Source organism: Microtus oregoni, unplaced genomic scaffold, assembly GCF_018167655.1.
Source record: "Microtus oregoni isolate MIOR12 unplaced genomic scaffold, Mior012 000005F_ref0000423, whole genome shotgun sequence".
In the NCBI taxonomy this organism is placed as follows: Eukaryota; Metazoa; Chordata; class Mammalia; order Rodentia; family Cricetidae; genus Microtus; species Microtus oregoni.
In genome coordinates, this window is record NW_024543064.1 from 31925986 (window position 1) to 31944281 (window position 18296).

Below are 18296 nucleotides of genomic sequence, written 5' to 3' on the forward strand. Positions count from 1 at the left end.
TGTTTTTAATGTAGATTAGTTCATCTGTCCAGAATGCTCTGTAAGGCATCTTTTGCTACAAAGTCAAAGGGTAGGAAAGTTGTGAAGTGCTTGCTGTTCAAGTTCAGGATATGTTCCCCTGTAGAAAAGCTCCATAGAATGTGTGTCCTTGCACTAGAGAATGTCTGAATGGGGAATAATGGCTGTAGTTTGTCCACCAAGTCTTCCAAATTTAGTACCATTTCTCTTTTGTTTCAGTGCGAGGTTTCTCTGTGTGACAGTCCTAGCTGTCTACCTCTTGTAGACTACCTCTTGTAGGCTAAGATGGCTTCAAACTCGTAGAGATCTGCCTGCCTCTGCCTCCTGACTGCTGGGATTAAAGGTGTGTCACCACCACCCAGCTAGGACCGTTTCTTTATAATAGAAAGTAATAAGAATTGATGGGTCATCCCTATTAAAGTAAATACACTGTGGGATATGTTAGTTAGTGTTTGCTTATACCAGCTATGGTTTCTGAAAATTCTGTGGTCAAGAGTGCAGTAGAGAAAATAAGTGGCAAGATATCTATAGGTGGGTGTATCGATATGGAGACAATTATCTAATGTGAATGTGTAGCCAGTTTTCTAGTCACAACCAGGAGATTAATATATGCATTAAAGTGTTTTGTGTCGTTTTATATTAAAATAACAACAACTCAATCACCTTAAACCTATAATCTGGTAGTTGCTTGGTCCTTGAAGCTAAGTGCCTTAGCAACTTTACCTGCTGTTCCTGGAGAGCTATATATGCTCAGTCCAAAATGGGAGCTTGAAAGCATTGGTTTTGGAATTTGGAAAGGAATCGAGTAGCAGAACACATCAACTAGCAACGAGGAAAAGCCAAGGAAGTATCTGCCCTTTCTGTCTGGTCTGCTAACAGAAGGCACTGCCCATGATTTGGTATGGGTATTCTCGTGTCAAGACAATCAGTATATTCCTTTGAATCAGCTCCCTACACCCAGGAGATTCTAATTTGTCACTGCAGTGGTGCTGATATTGGCAAATGGAATCTTATTTGGGAAAGAAAATGACCCAGGGGTTATAACTGTAGAATACCTCTGGATACCTAGAAGTCCAAGTGAGAGTTGGGACAGAGATCCAGAAGATAGATTGTAAAATACATGTTCAACAGTGGAGGTGAAGGTAGAGAAGAAATCTGGAGACAGAGTAGCTGTGCTGGAGTGGAGAATACACAACATGGGTGCTTCAGCCCATCTTTAGATAAGTGTTGTGGACTAGTCTGATGTGTGCCAGGCATGGCTAACGTAATAGCCATGACTGGAAATGAGAAGGCCAAAGACAAATGACCATCAGGTCAGAAAAATACTCCAATAATCGCTCTGTCAGTGAAGTTAAGTGATATCAAAACTAGGGAGTTAAAACATTACTGTGGCTGGTGGTGGTGCGCGCCTTTAATCCCAGTGCTTGGGAGGCAGAGGCAGGCGGATCTGAGTTTGAGGACAGCATGGTCTTCAGAGCTACACAGAAATCCCATCTGAAAATGTTACTGTGCTTATAAGGCGGCTGGTGAGAGCAGGCAGGCCGTCCATGGTGACTAATTGTTGGAGGATTAGGGCTGCCGGTGGATGTACAGTCAGCTTCCTGGAGCCTCTCATCTGTTGGTGTGACAAAACCATGAACATGAACAGATAACTTGTTTTTAAGAGGAAAAACGTTAAAAGGGTTGTGTTTACAGTGGTATCAGTTAAGAGTCCATGGTAGCCAGCAAAAGCATTGTGTTAGGACTGAAATCAAATGCCACCACACCCTTTGAAAGCTCATGTCTTAATCCACAAGGCTGACCATGAACTCAACATGGCCTCTAGTCTTAGGAAACATCAAGACTACACCTAATTTTCCAAGCAGCCCAACTGAAAGCCCAAGTATTGGGTCTATGGGAGCCATTTTCATTAAAATCTTCACTATCCTTCAGAGGCCCTAGTCATCCTTTACCACACTGAACCCCCATATCCAGAGATTGAATTCTGTGGACTTTGAGGCCCACTCCACTGCTGGTCATCTGGTAAGGTCTCTGCTGCATACTTCCCCCCTGAGTATAGTGGGCTTAGCAGGGTATGGTCGTACACCCAAAAAGGAAGAGGCAGAAGGACTTCTTGTGAGTTGGAGGCCAGGCTGATCCACATAGCTCCAAATGACATAGATCCTTGTCTCAAAACGGAAGTCCACAAACAAGAAGTGTCTAGAGACTTAATCTCCCTTTGCTGGAGCCTTAATGTGCCATCAGTTCTGTGTCCAGTTCCAGTTTCCTTTTCCTGGAACGTGCCAGGCACCATGTACATCACAAAGCTTTCATACCATTTCCTCTTGGCTGTAACAGTTCCTGCAGATAACTAAGTGACTTTCCCTCTGTTCTTTTAAGGGCTGTGGTTTGGAAGTTCGTCCCTTACTGACAGGCTTAAGCACTCTCTTGCTGTGCTCTCCTGGTCACCAGGGCTCCTACTCTGCTTCTTTCTTCCCAGTCTATCTCTGGTAGGAGGTAAGCCCCATAAGGGCACGAAGGCTCATACTTTGGGTTAAAAACGATATCAAATGTGTTGAAAATAAACATCCTTGAACAGTGAGGTGGAGTAAGGGCAATAGCTGGAGGAGATGGTGACTATGGTTGCTATTAATTACATAGCATGGGCCCAGGGCCTTAAAATCAATTTAAGTCTTGTGATATGCCTTGCCTTCATGCTGTGTCAACAAAGCAGAGAGGAACCACTCCCATTATGAGGGCTCCGCCCTTATGACCTCATCCAAACAGAATGATTTCCTGCTAAGACTTGGATCTGAAATTTACCCCAAAGGCCCATATGTTGACAGCTAGCTCCTGCCAATAGCACTAGGGGTGTCTGAAGGAAGGTCTCATTTTACCAGGAAACATACCCTCAAGGGTTGTGAGCCTCTTGCTTTAGCTCATTTCTTGGGCCATGAAGTAAGTAAGCAACTTGCTCTGTGAGCTTCTGATGTGACAGACTGTCTCACCACAGACCCAGAAGTTAGGGAAGAGGGCCAAAAGTCACCAAGAGAAACCTGCACCAGCTTTGGTCCTGTACTTGCATATTCTAAGCAAGCACTCTACCAATGCCTGTTTCAAGACCACTACTGAAAGCTCACAAGAACCCCAAAGGCTCTGTCATCAATTACCCTCACATGGGTAAAGACTTGAACATGAATGCGGGGACGGGGGAACACACCTGACAGAATTGCAACCGGTGCATTGTATAGTTTGCACATTAGCCAAGTAAGTCTCGTGAAGGTGGAATGAAGGGTTCAGTATAGGTCAGAAAACTGAGGGAAGTTAGAATGAGAGAACATGATTTTATGGGGATGAAGAAAAAATCAGTTTTAGGGTTGGGGCTGATCTGGGAGGAGTGGAGGGACTGAGTATGATCACTAAAAATTGTAAATGCTTTATTCTCTAATCTGGTACCACCAGCTCATTTTACCTGTGTTAAATTATTTGGTGATGGCAGAGGCAGGCGGATCTCTGTGAGTTCGAGACCAGCCTGGTCTACAAGAGCTAGTTCCAGGACAGGCTCCAAAACCACAGAGAAACCCTGTCTCGAAAAAAAAAAAATTTGGTGCTGGTGGTGGTTTGGTTTGGGGTTCTTTTGGCTGTCCAGGAACTAAGTAAACCAGACTAGCATCATACAGATCCTTCTGCCTCTGGAGTGATGGGATTAAAGGTGTGTGCCACTATGCCTGGCTTATAACCCATTTTGAGACAAACCTGAGTTTGGACTCTGCCAGTGCCTCAGCCACCATCATTCTAGAGCGAGATAACTGCATTGCTTACGTCAAGGGCCAAGACTGAACTGAAATGCTGTAGCCGAAAGACCTTGATGGCAACCTGGTAGGCATTAAGTCGTAGAACATTTGCTTCACTAAACTCCTTTGCAGCTACAGTTATTCATTCTGTGACCTAGAAAACTAGATCAGTAAGACAGGCAGTGACAACACCAACTAAAGGTCTCAGACAGGCCTTTGCTCTTCTCAGAGGGTGGAACTCCCATGGACACTGTGACAAAGGAAGGCCAGAAGAACTGCAGGAATGCAGATCAAGTCCAGACGTTGTTAGTCTATTAACTACTTTTTAGGTGCAAAAATTAACTTTTTATTCATTTATTTGAGACACAACTTTGGGTGTGGTCCTGGTTGCCGTACTTGTAGACCAGGCTAACATCAGATTCGGGATCTACCTCCCTCTGCCCTCTTAAGTCCTGGAATTTAGGCTGTATGCCACTATCCCCAGGTATGTGTCGTATGTATGTAGTGCTGTGTATCAAATTCACAGCCTTGGATATGCTGGTAAGTACTCCATCACCAAGTACACTCATAGCCCTTGCCCCCCATAATCTCAGGTATTTGCATACTTGGTACTGTTTAGGGGAAGATTAGGTTATGGCCCCCCCCCTTTTTTTTTTTGTCTTTGCCTCTGCCTTTTTCTTGATGGTTTATCATAGCAACAGAAAAGTGATTAATACAGACTGGTATCCCAGCACATAGAATGGTCCTGCCTTCATTTATGGTATGTGTATCATCTGTGTTTAGTGCATGCATGTGAAGTTTGTGGGTTCACATACCCAGACAAATTTGTAGGTCAGAGCAGAATATTGGGTGTTTTCTATTGCTATGTGCTTTAACTACCTTGGGACAAGGTCTCACCAGACTAGAATAGAAGCTCATCATTTGAGCCATGCTAGCTAGCCAACAAGTGAAGGAGGATGCTTAAAAGAAGTCCCACACTAGCTCAGAATTGAGAATAATAGATGGTTATTCATTTAGGGGTAGACTCAAATCAGAATCCTCTGCTGGGATGGAGAACAGCAACCAAATCCTGCAGCCAGAAAAGAGGCTAGACGCACGCCTTACATTGGCATAAATAGTATAAGAGGCCAGGCCCAAGTGGGCTGTTACTTAGACTAATGGCTGTAGGATTTCCTGCACCAAACAAGCTCCCATAATCTTCCCGTGTCTGCTTTGCAGTAGATGGAGTCACAAGGCATACAAAGTTGTGCTGGCATTTTACACACATGCTGGGATCCAGGCAGGTGCTCATAGAGCACATACATGGCCCTTACCCACTAAGTATCTCCCCTCTTAATGAACTCAATCCAGAAACTCATTTCTGGGACTGGAGAGCTACACTGCTGCTCTTCCAGAGAACCCAGGTTCAGGTCCCACTACCCATGTGGCAGTTTAACTGTCTTAACTCCTGTTCCAGGGGATCTGTCATATATACGTATGTGCAGGCAAAGCAACATGTATGTTTGAAAAGGGGAGGTTGCTTGAGATGACTCAGTGGTTAAGAGCACTGGCTGCTCTTCCAGAGAACCTGGGTTCAGTTCCCAGCACATACAAGGCAGCTCACACCTGTCTGTAACTCCAGCTCCAGGAGTTCTGACACCCTCACACAGACACACAGGCAAAAATACCAATGTGCATAAATAAATAAAAAAACTCCTTCAGACATGCCCATCAGACTGCCTCCTAGGTTATCCTAGATTCTGTTGGTATTGACAGTATTAACCCTCAAAGATGCCTCCACTAACATCTTCACTTGCACTGTTGCTGGCCCTGCCTTTGCTTCCCCATTGTTTTCACAGACATTTCCTTAGTCAAATTCTCCACATTTAGTCTTCTTGAGGCTTTACTACTTGAAGTGCCCAGCCACCAAAGAGACATGGAAGTGTGAGCACGAGGGGCTGGGATAGCCCTTTGTGGTGATGCCTGCAGTTCTCGCACTAGCAGAGCCAAGGGTATCATTGACTACAGCCTGGGGATGAGACCGTGTCTCAGAAAGAGATGGGCCTTCTGGGAAGATGTGTAGAGGCAGTCAGAATCCGAACACCCAGAAATGAATATCACTGAGAAGTGGTTTCTGTTGGAATGGAAATTCAGTCTGGACTGTTGTAACTTTATGATGTTAATGTAACTCCCATAGTAGCCGCCGGAAAAATAGGTATTTATATATACATAGAGGAAAAGTGCCTTTCCCCCCCGCTTAGGACAGGGTAACTCGCTTTGTAGACCAGCCTGGACTCAAACTCACCGAGTTCCACTCTGCCTCCCAAGTGCTGGGATTAAAGGCGTGCAACATTACACCCAGCTATGAAAAAGTGCTTTTTAATGTTTTACTGAGAAAAGTGATCCTCACCAGCAAGTACTTGAGGGGGAAGAAGTGGGCTCCAGCCAAATGATGGAATTTAATGGATAAAACAGTGATCCAGTTATATGTCCTCCACAATAGATGCCTACTAGATTTTGAGACAAAAATGAGAATGGAAGGATTAAAAAAAATCCACACAAATATTTAATTGTAAGAGATCCCAGTGGTTATTAAATTTTTGTGTGTGTGGTGTGGCCAGAAGTTGACATCTGGTGTCTCAGTTCTCCTTATGTTTGGGCTGGAACTGTTTTTGTTTTCCTTGAGCCAAGGTATCTCACTGAAGGTGGAGCTGCTGGCCCGCAGTCTGAAGATTGTCTCGCCTCCACCTCCCCGATGTTATTTTAGGCAAGCCGCCCCTTGGGCTTGCCCTGTGTTTCTGAAGACTCATGTCCTCAGCAGGCAGTGTATCAGCTGAGCCATCGTCCCAGCCTGACACTATATTAATAAAGCAAAAGTATATTTCAAATCTAGAAAGTTAATGGGACTGAAGTCACTCAGTAAAAGCCGAGCAAGCCTGCCAATTCAGATTGGATACTCAGAATCACATTAAAGCCAGGTATGGTATAGCATGTGTAATACCAGCATGGCTGAGATGGGGGACTGAGACTGGAGAATTGCCTGGAAGCCCGTGAGCCAGCTCTCCTAGAGTAAATATTTAGTGCAGCACAAGAAACCAGAGACCCTCAGAACAAGGTGGTAAAAAAGAACTGCCTGGGAAGTTGTCCTCTGGCTACATGGGCTGTGGTACACATGTCAGCATGCGTGCATCCACAGGAAATAAGTTTATAAGGCATGATGTCTAATTTTAATAAACTCCAAGATAGGCAGAGTTTGCTTGTTCGTTTTCAGCTGCCTGGACCCGAAATAATCCCACAGAAACTATTAATTAAAACACTGACCAATTATTTAGGCGTATTGCTAGCTAGCTCAATTTAAGATAAATTATATCTTAAATTAACCCGTCTCTATTAATTTTTGCATTACCACAGGGTCATGGCCTACCAGCAAGGTTTACAAGGCTTGCCCCATTTGGTGAGGCTACATCTGAATTTTTGCCTCCTCCAGGTTATATTCGGAGCTCTCAGAGGTCTCTCTGGAGTTAGATACCTTCCATGGACACTCCATGCTAGTCCTTTAGACTGACCGTGAGGTACTGGGGTGGGGAGGAAGTGTGTAGGAGACAATGAAGGAGTGAAAGCTGTAAGTTTGAGGACTGTGACCTCCCAGCATCTCCTGAAGCGACCCCATCCAAGGCTTTGTGTCCACTCTGCTGTTTACTGCTCTGGTCTCAGGCTGAGGGCTCTGGCAGACGCTGGGGAAGATAAGCTCACATACAAAGGGATGGTTCTAATGTCATCGCCGTTGTGTTTTAGTAAACAGAATCCCAGAAGTGAAATTGGCAATGTATACATTTAAGAACCATGCCCATGCATTCGGTTCCTGATGTCCCAGACCCTGGGGGAAAGGACCAGGAAGCTATAGGCTGAGAAGAACCTTGAAAACCAAGAATATGACAGAATATGACAGAAGGCTTTGAGACAATTTCATACTGTAACTATGTGTGATAACGACACTTGAATATTGGCTATTTTTTTTAATTTTTTGATTCTTACCTGATAAGGTGCAACTGAAACAATGGCTGGATTTGCTTTAACGTCTCTTAGAACAAGTTCATGGGCAAGGAAAGTTATGACATTGAGAAGCCCCATCCCCTGACGAGGTCCACTCTACCCCTCTTTGTACATTTGCTAATGAAAGAAAAATAAAAAGTTTGAAGAGAACTCCAGTGTTTGCCGGCTGCATCCGTCATCACCCTCACCCTAACCAAGGAATAAAAACCACTTGATATCTGAGCACACTCGAGTCTCACGGTGCCTCAGACTCCGTCAGTGCGTCACCTGGCCTGATGGCCACTCACCGTCTCAGTTCCCACCTAGGGCTCCTGTCAAGTGTGACGTTTTGACAAGACTTCTATGTGCACCATCACTGCCCGGCTTTAAAAAGATTTTATTTTTAATTATGTGTATGTGTTTGTACGGATGTATGCCATGTGAGTGCGGGTAGCCAGAGTCTGGACGAGGGCAGGGTGTGCTTGTGAACCAGGTGAAGTGGATACTGGGAACTGAACTTGGGTCCTCTGGAAGCAGCAACCAGGGCTCTAGCCATTCCTTTAGCTCAGCAAAAATTTGAGACAGGGTCCAAAAACTTGTGACTATCCTGTCTCCATCTCCTGAGTGCTGGGGTTCCAGGCATGCACTACTATGACTGTTTCATGTAGAGCCAGGGAGGAGGGTCCAGACTTGGGGCTTGCACACACTAGATAAACACTTTACCAATTGAGCTGATCTCTCACCTTCTCCGTGAGTTTTTTTGTTTGTTTGTTTGTTTGTTGTTGTTGTTGTTGTTTTGAAACAAGGGTTTCTCTGTAGCTTTGGAGCCTGTCCTGGAACTAGCTCTTGTAGATCAGGCTGGTCTCGAACTCACAGAGATCCACCTGCCTCCACAAGAGTTTTTAGCATTGCTTTTCCCCCCTATTCCTATGAAGAATGACTTTGGATTTTGATGGGAATTGTAATGAATCTGCTGATAGCTTTTGATAGGATAGCCATTTTTATACTTTTAATGTTTCCAATCCATGAGCACAAGGAAATCTAGTGTCATTTTGTCTCTTTTGTGTTTTAAGGTTTTTATTGTACAAGTCTTCCAGGTCTTTGGTTAGGTTTCTTCCTCGGTTGTCTTCTTAAAGCTATGGTGAGCAGAACTGTTAGATTTTTTTTCTCCGCATCCAGTATTTGTATACAGGAAAGCGCCTGCTTATCGTGGGTTGACTTTGTAGCCTGCTACTTTGATGAACTGTTTATCAGTTCTAAGAGATTTCTGGTGTAGCCATTAGGGTGTCTTTGTCTCACCCCAAATGGTACTTCTGTGAAGCAACCTCCCTAACCTCAAGATGAAATGTTAGCTGATACGGTTGCCTTCTGCAACCTTTCAGGAAGCTAATTTTATCTTCAGCTGTGTTTAGTCGGCCTTTAACCCTGCCTATTGATTTTTCCTTGGCTATTGTATTTCCCTGATCACAGGTAGCCAGCTGGTTTGTTTCTCTTTGACTCAGTGTGGAGGCCAGGATGGTCCACACGGAGGAGCTCATACACTGCCACCCTTCTCCAGCCCCCTCTTCCTCCCAGAACATGTTACACGGCGGCTTTATCCTCGGACATTTGGTATCTGGATTCCATGGCTCCCTTTCTAATGTTTTCCCTACTGGGCCGAGCTCATGTCTTTTCTCTTAGGTCATGTACTGACACATTATGTATCTCAAACTGGCACTGTATTTGACATTTGAAAAACCATTCATGGAGACAGTGTACACCTAGCACTATGGCATTTTCCTTCAGTAACTTGCTTCAGCCAGATGCCTGAAGGCACAAGCAATCCAGGAACATCTTTAAGATCAGCTCTTGAGATCCTCAGGCCTTTCAAAAACAAAAAACAAAAACAAACAAACAAACAAACAAAAAACTCATGGAGAAGGTGAGAGATCAGCTCAATTGGTAAAGTGTTTATCTAGTGTGTGCAAGCCCCAAGTCTGGACCTTCCTCCCTGGCTCTACATGAAACAGTCATAGTAGTGCATGCCTGGAACCCCAGCACTCAGGAGATGGAGACAGGATAGTCACAAGTTTTTGGACCCTGTCTCAAATTTTTGCTGAGCTAAAGGAATGGCTAGAGCCCTGGTTGCTGCTTCCAGAGGACCCAAGTTCAGTTCCCAGTATCCACTTCACCTGGTTCACAAGCACACCCTGCCCTCGTCCAGACTCTGGCTACCCGCACTCACATGGCATACATCCGTACAAACACATACACATAATTAAAAATAAAATCTTTTTAAAGCCGGGCAGTGATGGTGCACATAGAAGTCTTGTCAAAACGTCACACTTGACAGGAGCCCTAGGTGGGAACTGAGACGGTGAGTGGCCATCAGGCCAGGTGACGCACTGACGGAGTCTGAGGCACCGTGAGACTCGAGTGTGCTCAGATATCAAGTGGTTTTTATTCCTTGGTTAGGGTGAGGGTGATGACGGATGCAGCCGGCAAACACTGGAGTTCTCTTCAAACTTTTTATTTTTCTTTCATTAGCAAATGTACAAAGAGGGGTAGAGTGGACCTCGTCAGGGGATGGGGCTTCTCAATGTCATAACTTTCCTTGCCCATGAACTTGTTCTAAGAGACGTTAAAGCAAATCCAGCCATTGTTTCAGTTGTACCTTATCAGGTAAGAATCAAAAAATTAAAAAAAATAGCCAATATTCAAGTGTCGTTATCACACATAGTTACAGTATTATGTAGCACAAAAATAATTTCTTGAAATTGTCTCAAAGCCTTCTGTCATATTCTTGGTTTTCAAGGTTCTTCTCAGCCTATAGCTTCCTGGTCCTTTCCCCCAGGGTCTGGGACATCAGGAACCGAATGCATGGGCATGGTTCTTAAATGTATACATTGCCAATTTCACTTCTGGGTTTCTGTTTACTAAAACACAACGGCGATGACATTAGAACCATCCCTTTGTATGTGAGCTTATCTTCCCCAGCGTCTGCCAGAGCCCTCAGCCTGAGACCAGAGCAGTAAACAGCAGAGTGGACACAAAGCCTTGGATGGGGTCGCTTCAGGAGATGCTGGGAGGTCACAGTCCTCAAACTTACAGCTTTCACTCCTTCATTGTCTCCCACACACTTCCTCCCCACCCCAGTACCTCACGGTTTTAATCACCGCCTAAATTGGTTGTGTAATTCATTAAGGTCTGACCCTCTGCCCTTCCAGTCCCCAGAACGGGGAAGAGAGGGCTTCCTTAAATGGAGGAACAGATGATGCCACCCTACTTCCAGGTCCCGTCCTTGCATGGAGCTCTCTTCGCCCACAGCCTGCCCCTGACAACCACAAGATATAGCCAGTACATTCTGCCTCCAAATTCCCCCACCAAATTTTGAGCCTCCTAGCCCTCAGACTCTTAAGAGGGCACACAAAGTTTCCTGCCAGCTTCATACTCAAATGCTGCTGAGTACCAGACCCGGGAAGGGGACATCTGTGTCACACTAGGTTCCTAGGCTTCAAATTCTGTTAGTCGGGCTGTGTGTAACAGCATTCAAAGTGGAAATCATTAAGGACAAAGGAACATGGATGGGAAGGATGTGGGCGTCGCCTCCAGGGTCTGGATTCCGGAGAGGCAGGAGGTGGATGAAACTTCCTTTCTGGTCTTGCCTCTCCCCCACCCTCTTCTGGCAGGCTCCTTCCGCCCTCCACAGATGGTTCAGAGGGTCTGAGTGTAGGCCTCAAGGAAGTGCCGCCAGTGTGAAGCACACACTGCAAAGGAACTGTGTGAATTCTGATGCCCGGGTTCACCCGACCAACTTAGTCTTCGTGTCTGGGAGGAGGCTGGGCATCCACTTCTAAGAGACTCCAATGTGCACCCAAGGCCAGGAACCCCTTGATGGTTTCTGGCACCCAGAGAGGACTCAGCTGCAGTTCTCACAGCTCAAGGGGCCTTGCTCAGGAAACCTGTTTAGGATCAGAAGCGTCCATGGGGGTTGACGGCTGCCACCAATCAGAAGATTAATTGGCCAGCAGTTTAGCAGGTATATCATTATCTGGCCATAGCATCTCTGTGCCTGCTTCCCTCCTCCTCCACCACTGTCAGCTGTAGTGTTTTGGTCTTTGCACCCCGGGATTGCACAGTCTTGAACAAGAAGCTGAACAAGGTTCTGGGGATTCAGTCACTTGGCGGGAGGTATGGTCACAGACTAGAAGTGGAAGAAGCTGGCGCTAGCTAGCTAGCTAGGAAGGTGTGTCGGAAGCATGAGAGGAGCAGTGGTGGATGTCTCTTCTCAGGAGAGGGACAGACCTGGAGTCCAGGGAGAGGGTTGAGTGGCAGAAGCCCACAAGTGAAGGCAGGCGCCAGCGCACTCTGGATGGGAGCACTGAGGATGAAGGACACGGCTGGCTCTTTGCTGAGCTTTTTTCCCCTCAGTTCCTCCAAGGACTTTACCTCTTCTAGAAGGTCATACCTGGCCTCAAAGACCCACAGCCCTGTCCCCTGGCTGCACTCCAGCACAAGGAAGCTGACAATCACTGTAGGATTAGGATGAGAGCTGAGCTGAGGGCTCTGGAGTCTGCGCAGGACAGTCCTCTCTGTCCTCTTCCTCACTGAGGGAGCTCCTACAGTGTCCCGTCACTCAGCTGTGACCCAGTCCTTAATTGGGCCTTACAGAGATTGTCCTTTTCTTCAGGAGGGCTCCCAAGGAGAGCTTAGGACATTCTACCTACCTATGGGATGGTCTCCATGCCAGGGGTTCCCTCACCCTGAGGTCCTGCACCCTTCCTAGGTCAGGCTTTAGGTGGTCTCTAGGACTAGCTGTGGTTTCCCCTCATCCAAGTCCTGGTACCAAACTCCAAGGTGGGGCAGGCAGCTTAGGGAGCAGGAACTGTAAATGCTCCCTGCTTCCTCTGCCTGTGTCCTCGAGCCCAGCGCAATAGCCCTAGGAGTTGGTTCTGACCTCTCTAGTCCAGACCCCACCCTAGGCGCGTGGGAACAGACAGGATGACATCACACTCGGGGCTGAATATTCGCTTCTCTTTCCATAAAGTACCAAACACACCGTCTAGATGTGGTAGTGGGGAGGGCCTGGCTGGGAACCCGAACTTTACACACCCAGGGGGCCCTTGATGGAGGCGGGCAATTTAACAACCGGTCTGCAAGTCAAAAGAGAAAAAATGGGTTAGTGGGAGGAGCCAAGGTGAAGCAGACAGGGGCTGTGGAGTCAGGACCCAGGTACAGGAGTCTTAGGGCAGCCCTGCCTGGGGCCCATTCCTGGGGACAAGAGTGAGACAGTCTGACCTTGTGACCTGTATGGGCAATTAACTGTGAGAGCCTGAGGCCCGTTTTAACAGACAGCTCTCTCTGAAGCTCAGTGTCCTTGGGTGTCATGTGGGGGACAGTCCTTAGCCTAGAGAATTTCCTCTAGCTGGTTGCTGGGAGGAGCTGCTGGATGGGTACGAGGGCTCTCTGGCCCAAAGTGCTGTGCGCTGGGATCCTTCTGTTGCTCTGAGATCCTCAGGGCCCAGCATATAGTAGGCAGGTGGCCCCTTCAGTTAATAAGTGGGCAGCTGAAGGAGCCTGAGGCCCTGTGTGCTCGTTCTGGTATAGACAGAACAGGCTTGGGTCTCACTGGGTCACATGTGTTGCCTGGGTCTTGCTTCTGATCTTTTTGAGTGTCTTGAGTCTAGCTCAGAGCCTGTGTTGGACACTGGAGCTCCAGACTGAGTTCAAGGGATCTGGACCCTGCCTACCCTTGCCCAGGGTATCATGGAGGCTGGCTGGAGTTCTGGGCAAGAGGGTTGCTGGAAAGATGAGCTGGGCTGGGCAGGGCAGGCCGACTCAGACGTACTCTCGGGCAGCAGTTGAGGGTCCAGAGCGATAAGGCTGTGGGATGCTGTTGACTCTCTCCGGCTCTGGACATGTGCAGCAAAGAAAGGAGCCCCCCAGCATGGCCAGGCCAGCAGAGGCCCAGCCGACAAACAGAGCTGGACCAAATTCATACCTGTAAGAGGTAGGGAGGGCTATATCAGGTTGCAGACCCTAGACCAGCCTGGTCCCAACCAGCACCTGGTGGACAGAAGACAGCATACAAGATAGCCCAGGCCGCCTCCTCATTTCTGCATGAACTAGGGTAGGGTGACTGCTTGCCCTGCCTCCCTCCCCACTAGCCTGTTCACAGCACATAGCTCAAGTCTAGGTAGGCAGTTCAGGCTCAGTTCCTCATCTGGCTGGTGGAGGGATGGGTACAGAAATTTAGATGGATACAGCGGGACAATCTGTGGCCTTCCTTCCCAGTCACGGTCTGGTCTACAGACCAGCATCCAGCTAGGCAGCTCCTCGCTGCCCTCTAGAGATTGTTACTCTTCTGTCTGATCCTCTGGGCTCTCCACATCCAGCCTGGCTCTTCCAGAGTTTTCTTCCCTTTCTAGAACAGCTACCTTCAGGGCCCAGTTCCTATGGGACCTCCAGACCGGGATATTTGCCCTGTTGCTCTCCTCCACCCCAACCAGAGGGATCTTTTGATCTGTACCTGTAGGGCAGACAGAGGCTTAACTGTGTTCCCAGGACTCAGCCCAGGCAGCCCCGGGAGTCCTGAAGTGATGGTCCTACTCCCTGCTTGGGATAGACCTTGTGTGGCAGGTCTTTGTGCTGTAGCTGCCCACCCAGGGCACAGCTCTCTTGTCCAAATTCTCTGTCTTCTCCACGAGCCTTCCCATAGAGACAGCCCAAGCATCCCTTCCCATCCTCCTCCACCCCAGAGTTGGTAGGATAATTGGCTGGGCTGGGAGGAAGGGAAGAACCAGGTACATCCAGTTTCTTCAGAAAGTCCCTCCCCCCATGCCTTTAACCCTACAATTTCTGACCACAGTAGCTCCCGAGAGTACATGGCCTGCATCCCGCCGCTACCTCCCTCACCCAGAGCCCTCTCCTGGAGGCCAAGGCAGCAGCTGCTCCACTGGGCTGGCCTCTCCTCCCTGCAGCAGAGGGCAGCTGCCGCTTCACCCAAGCTGAGGGGCAAATTCTCCTCACAGCTGCTGGGCCTTATCCTAGCTCCCCATTTGCTCCAGTCTGTATTACCAGTGCCCCACCCCCATTCTACTGCCTCCTCCAAGAGGCCACCTTGACCTGCTGCTGCCAGTGGAAGCAAAACTGCAGGGCATCCTGAGCCCTGTACAAAGCCTCTTTCCTCATCACCCCTTGGAGCCTCAGAACCACAGGAGAGCTGGTTCTGGCATGAAAAGGTTAAATCGCAAGTGACCCAGGTCACTCTAGCATAGAGCTAGACTTCAGACCCAGAGCTAGGGCCCTGGGCTGCTCAGGGGCCTGGCTGCCCCAGAATGTTCTCAGCAGCTCTCCTGTCCCTCTCAAGGACCTTCATGTGACTCTCCTTTCTCAGAAACTAGCTGGGGCCCATTCCCTATTTCCTCTTCCAAGTGGCAACTGGGACCAGGGGAAGACAGATAAGAAGGAGGCCCAGCTCCTGCACTCACCTGGCGTTGACAGGAGTGCTGGGGTTGAAGAATTCCTGGGTCACCAGGGTAGCATACCACGAGACAGCGGTCAAGGTACAGAGACCTAAGGACCAAGTAAGGGAGGTGCTCAGTTCTGCCCAGCCCTGCCAGCCACATGGGCAGGCTGGCTGCATAGTCAAGAGGGGGGGAGGAGGCAGGGCACTCACCTGCCAAGAGGAAGAGGACACCCCCGGAGATGGCCACACGGCCCTTGGCAATGGGGTTACTGTCTCCAACCCGAGTGCACTTCATACCCACGACACTGAGCACCATGGCCACAAAGCCCAGCAGCACTGCCACGACCATCAGGGCTCTCGCTGACTGGATGTGACCTGGAACAGCGAGGAGGTCCTGAGCAGCAGTGGGGAACTCGAAGGGGGGGGTGGCAACAAGGAGGAATGGGAGGAACCCAGTGTGGAGGGGCCAAAAGAGGCCCAAAAAAAAAAGAGCAGAGGCCCAAAGAGGTCCGACCACTTGCCTGCTAGTGAGAAGAGACAGTGCGTGGATGAGAACAGAGTGTATGTGTGTGTGTATTGGGGGGATTCCCACTGGCCCTGACCGGTTCCTCTGAATGGTGCTGAGTGACGGGATAGCTTGACTTTGCTCTTCTGTTGCTTTCTCTCAGGTCTGGTGCACCCCCAAGCAGCAGGAGATGGGGCCGGGTGCCGCTCAGGATCGCCAGTTCAAAAAGAGCAGAGAGTGTGAGGCCCACCCAAGCCCAGTGTGGTCCCCAGCAGCAGCCCTGTCAATCATCCATGGAGTGGTATGCCTGCTTCTCTACGGGTGTGCTGGTCAGTTCTAGGCTGCAGACAGTTCAGGGGACCAGTGATCTGCCTGGCTCAGTATGCAGTGGGGCTGGCTGGTGGCCGTTCTCCTCAGGTACCTGCAGAGCCCTATTGGAGTGCAGGGGGGATGGCCCTGCCAAGGTCAGAGCTGTAAGAGTGTCTGCCTGTGAGCCAGCTTGACGGTCGAAATGCCACATCCCAGGAGTAGGTGTGTATGTGAGCATGTGCAAGGGTGTGCTTTGCGTCCATCTGTGTGAGGTGTACACACCTGTGTGTGTGTGTACACGTGTCAGTATAGAATATGGAGAGAAGAGGAGCAGATGGTATGAATAGGTTTATAGAGGCAGACCCTCATCTCAGTCCACCCTCCCATGTCCTATGTATTAGTGTCCTGGTTACACAGGAGAACATCAGAGTATGAAGGGTTGGGTGAGTAGTGAGGCTAGGGTGCCAGGACAGGGAACCCAGTCTGCCAGCCTCCTGTACTGATGCCTCTCCAGAGCCCAGAGAATCACACCGGGATGGAGCATGTAGCCTGGCGAGCCTGGCCTAGACCTCCCCAATCCCCTCCCAGGCTCCTGCCCGAAGCCTACCGTCCAGGGCCAGAAGCGAATCATAGAGCTTGCATTGCACCTGCCCCGTGCTCTGAGAAGCGCAAGACATCCACAGCCCTTCGTAGAGGCCCACGGCAGTGATGATGGCGTCGCCTGCATAGGAGGACTGCTTCCACTGTGGCAGGGCAGTGCTGGCGATGATGCCCACCCAGCCACCCAGGGCTAGGAAGTAGCCCAGGAGCTGGAGGCCGGAGTTGGCCATGGCCCAGGGAGGAGTCTGAGGATTCCAGGGCTCAGAGATGGGCCAGGGTCCTGAGGAGCACTGTGGTCATGGTGAGAGTAACAGCTGGAACAGGGAAGCTAAGTGGCACAGGAGTAGGGGAGGAGAGGGGACAGCTGACCGGCCAGCTAGAGGCAGCCCAGCAAAGGCAGTGGCTGCTGGATTCCAGAATGCAGGGGGCGGCCCAGGGGCTGGAAAAGGCCAAAACCCGCCCACAGCCAGTTCTAGGCAGAGTTCTTGCCCAGTTTCTTGGGAGTGGAGGGCGGGACACAGTGCCCAGGATGGGGTACCCTTGCCCTCCCTGCCTCAAGATTAAGGAAGGGAGGGGCTAGGAGGAGTGACTCTCAAGGCTTTTCCAACCAGGGAAACCCCTTCAGGAGTGCAGTTTCAGTGGGAATTCTTCTCATCCCTACGCCAAGCTCCAGCTCGGTGGATACTGGCTTTGCTGTGTTTTCGTCCCTGATCTGAACCTGGGCTTTCTTGCCCACTGGCTTGAGAATGGAAAAAAAAAGAGATTCTAGTTATAGCAGGAAAAACTAGAGTTAGACATGAGTGTGTGCTTGTGTGTGTGTGTGTGTGTGTGCGTGCGCACATGCGTGCTTGTGTGTGTGTGCATGTGTGTGTGTGTGTGTGTGTGCATGTGTGTGTGTGTGAGTGCGTGCTTGCTTATGTGCTTGGTATGAAAACCAGGCCTTGCACATGTGAGGCAAGCACTCTGCCACTGAGCTATACCCCCTAGAGTTAGTTTTTGGTAGGAGTTCTGGGGCCAGATGTGCAGAGACTAGGCTAGAATGAGGTGTTGAGAAGAGTCCTGGGTACCTGGAAGTCATGTGTGGCAAAATAAGGGGAGACCAAACCAGGAAACATGTGCTGTAGGGTCTGTTTGGGGTCTGAGGAGTCGGAAGAGGGACCCGGGACCCTACAGTTCCTGGGCCAGCGGTGACTGCAGGCCAGCTTCAGATGTGATGGGGATCTGGAGAGACCTGCGCCAGCACCTGGCATGGGCCTGGAGGAAGAACTGCTTAGCCAGTTAATCCCTTTGTTGGCTGGCTCAGCAGCTCCTGCTGGCACCTGAGACAGCAGGCCTGGGCCCCTAGCTCCAGAGCAGCCTGGCAGGGACAGTGGCCTCTGCACATTCCTGGGGTTCAGGCTGCCCCCTCCTAGACCCCTGTCCACCCCTTCTCACTCAGGCCTCAGGAGCAGGGAATGTTTAACTCCCCTGGGTCTCATTAGCAATCTTCTCACGTTCATTTCAGCCCCACAGGCTTGGCATGGGTGCAGGAAGAATGTTACACCCCTGCTCCCACTCGGGCCGGCCTCCCAGCCGCCCCCCTGCATCCCACGGCCTTTCCTGAGCTGCAACACGGCCAGCTTCCTCCCCCACA

At 49.4% G+C, this 18296-nt stretch overlaps 1 protein-coding gene across 1 annotated transcript; it reads right to left on the bottom strand.

Annotated features, from left to right (window-relative positions):
* Positions 1-12885: 12885 nt before the first annotated feature.
* Cldn19 (claudin 19) lies at positions 12886-16893 on the bottom strand. Its single transcript, XM_041652980.1, has 5 exons — positions 16671-16893; positions 15460-15624; positions 15272-15356; positions 13630-13782; positions 12886-12934 (listed from the first exon to the last, which is right to left on the bottom strand). Exons 1-5 carry the CDS (start codon positions 16891-16893, stop codon positions 12886-12888), a joined length of 675 nt encoding a protein of 224 aa, XP_041508914.1.
* Between the last annotated feature and the right edge of the window lie 1403 nt (positions 16894-18296).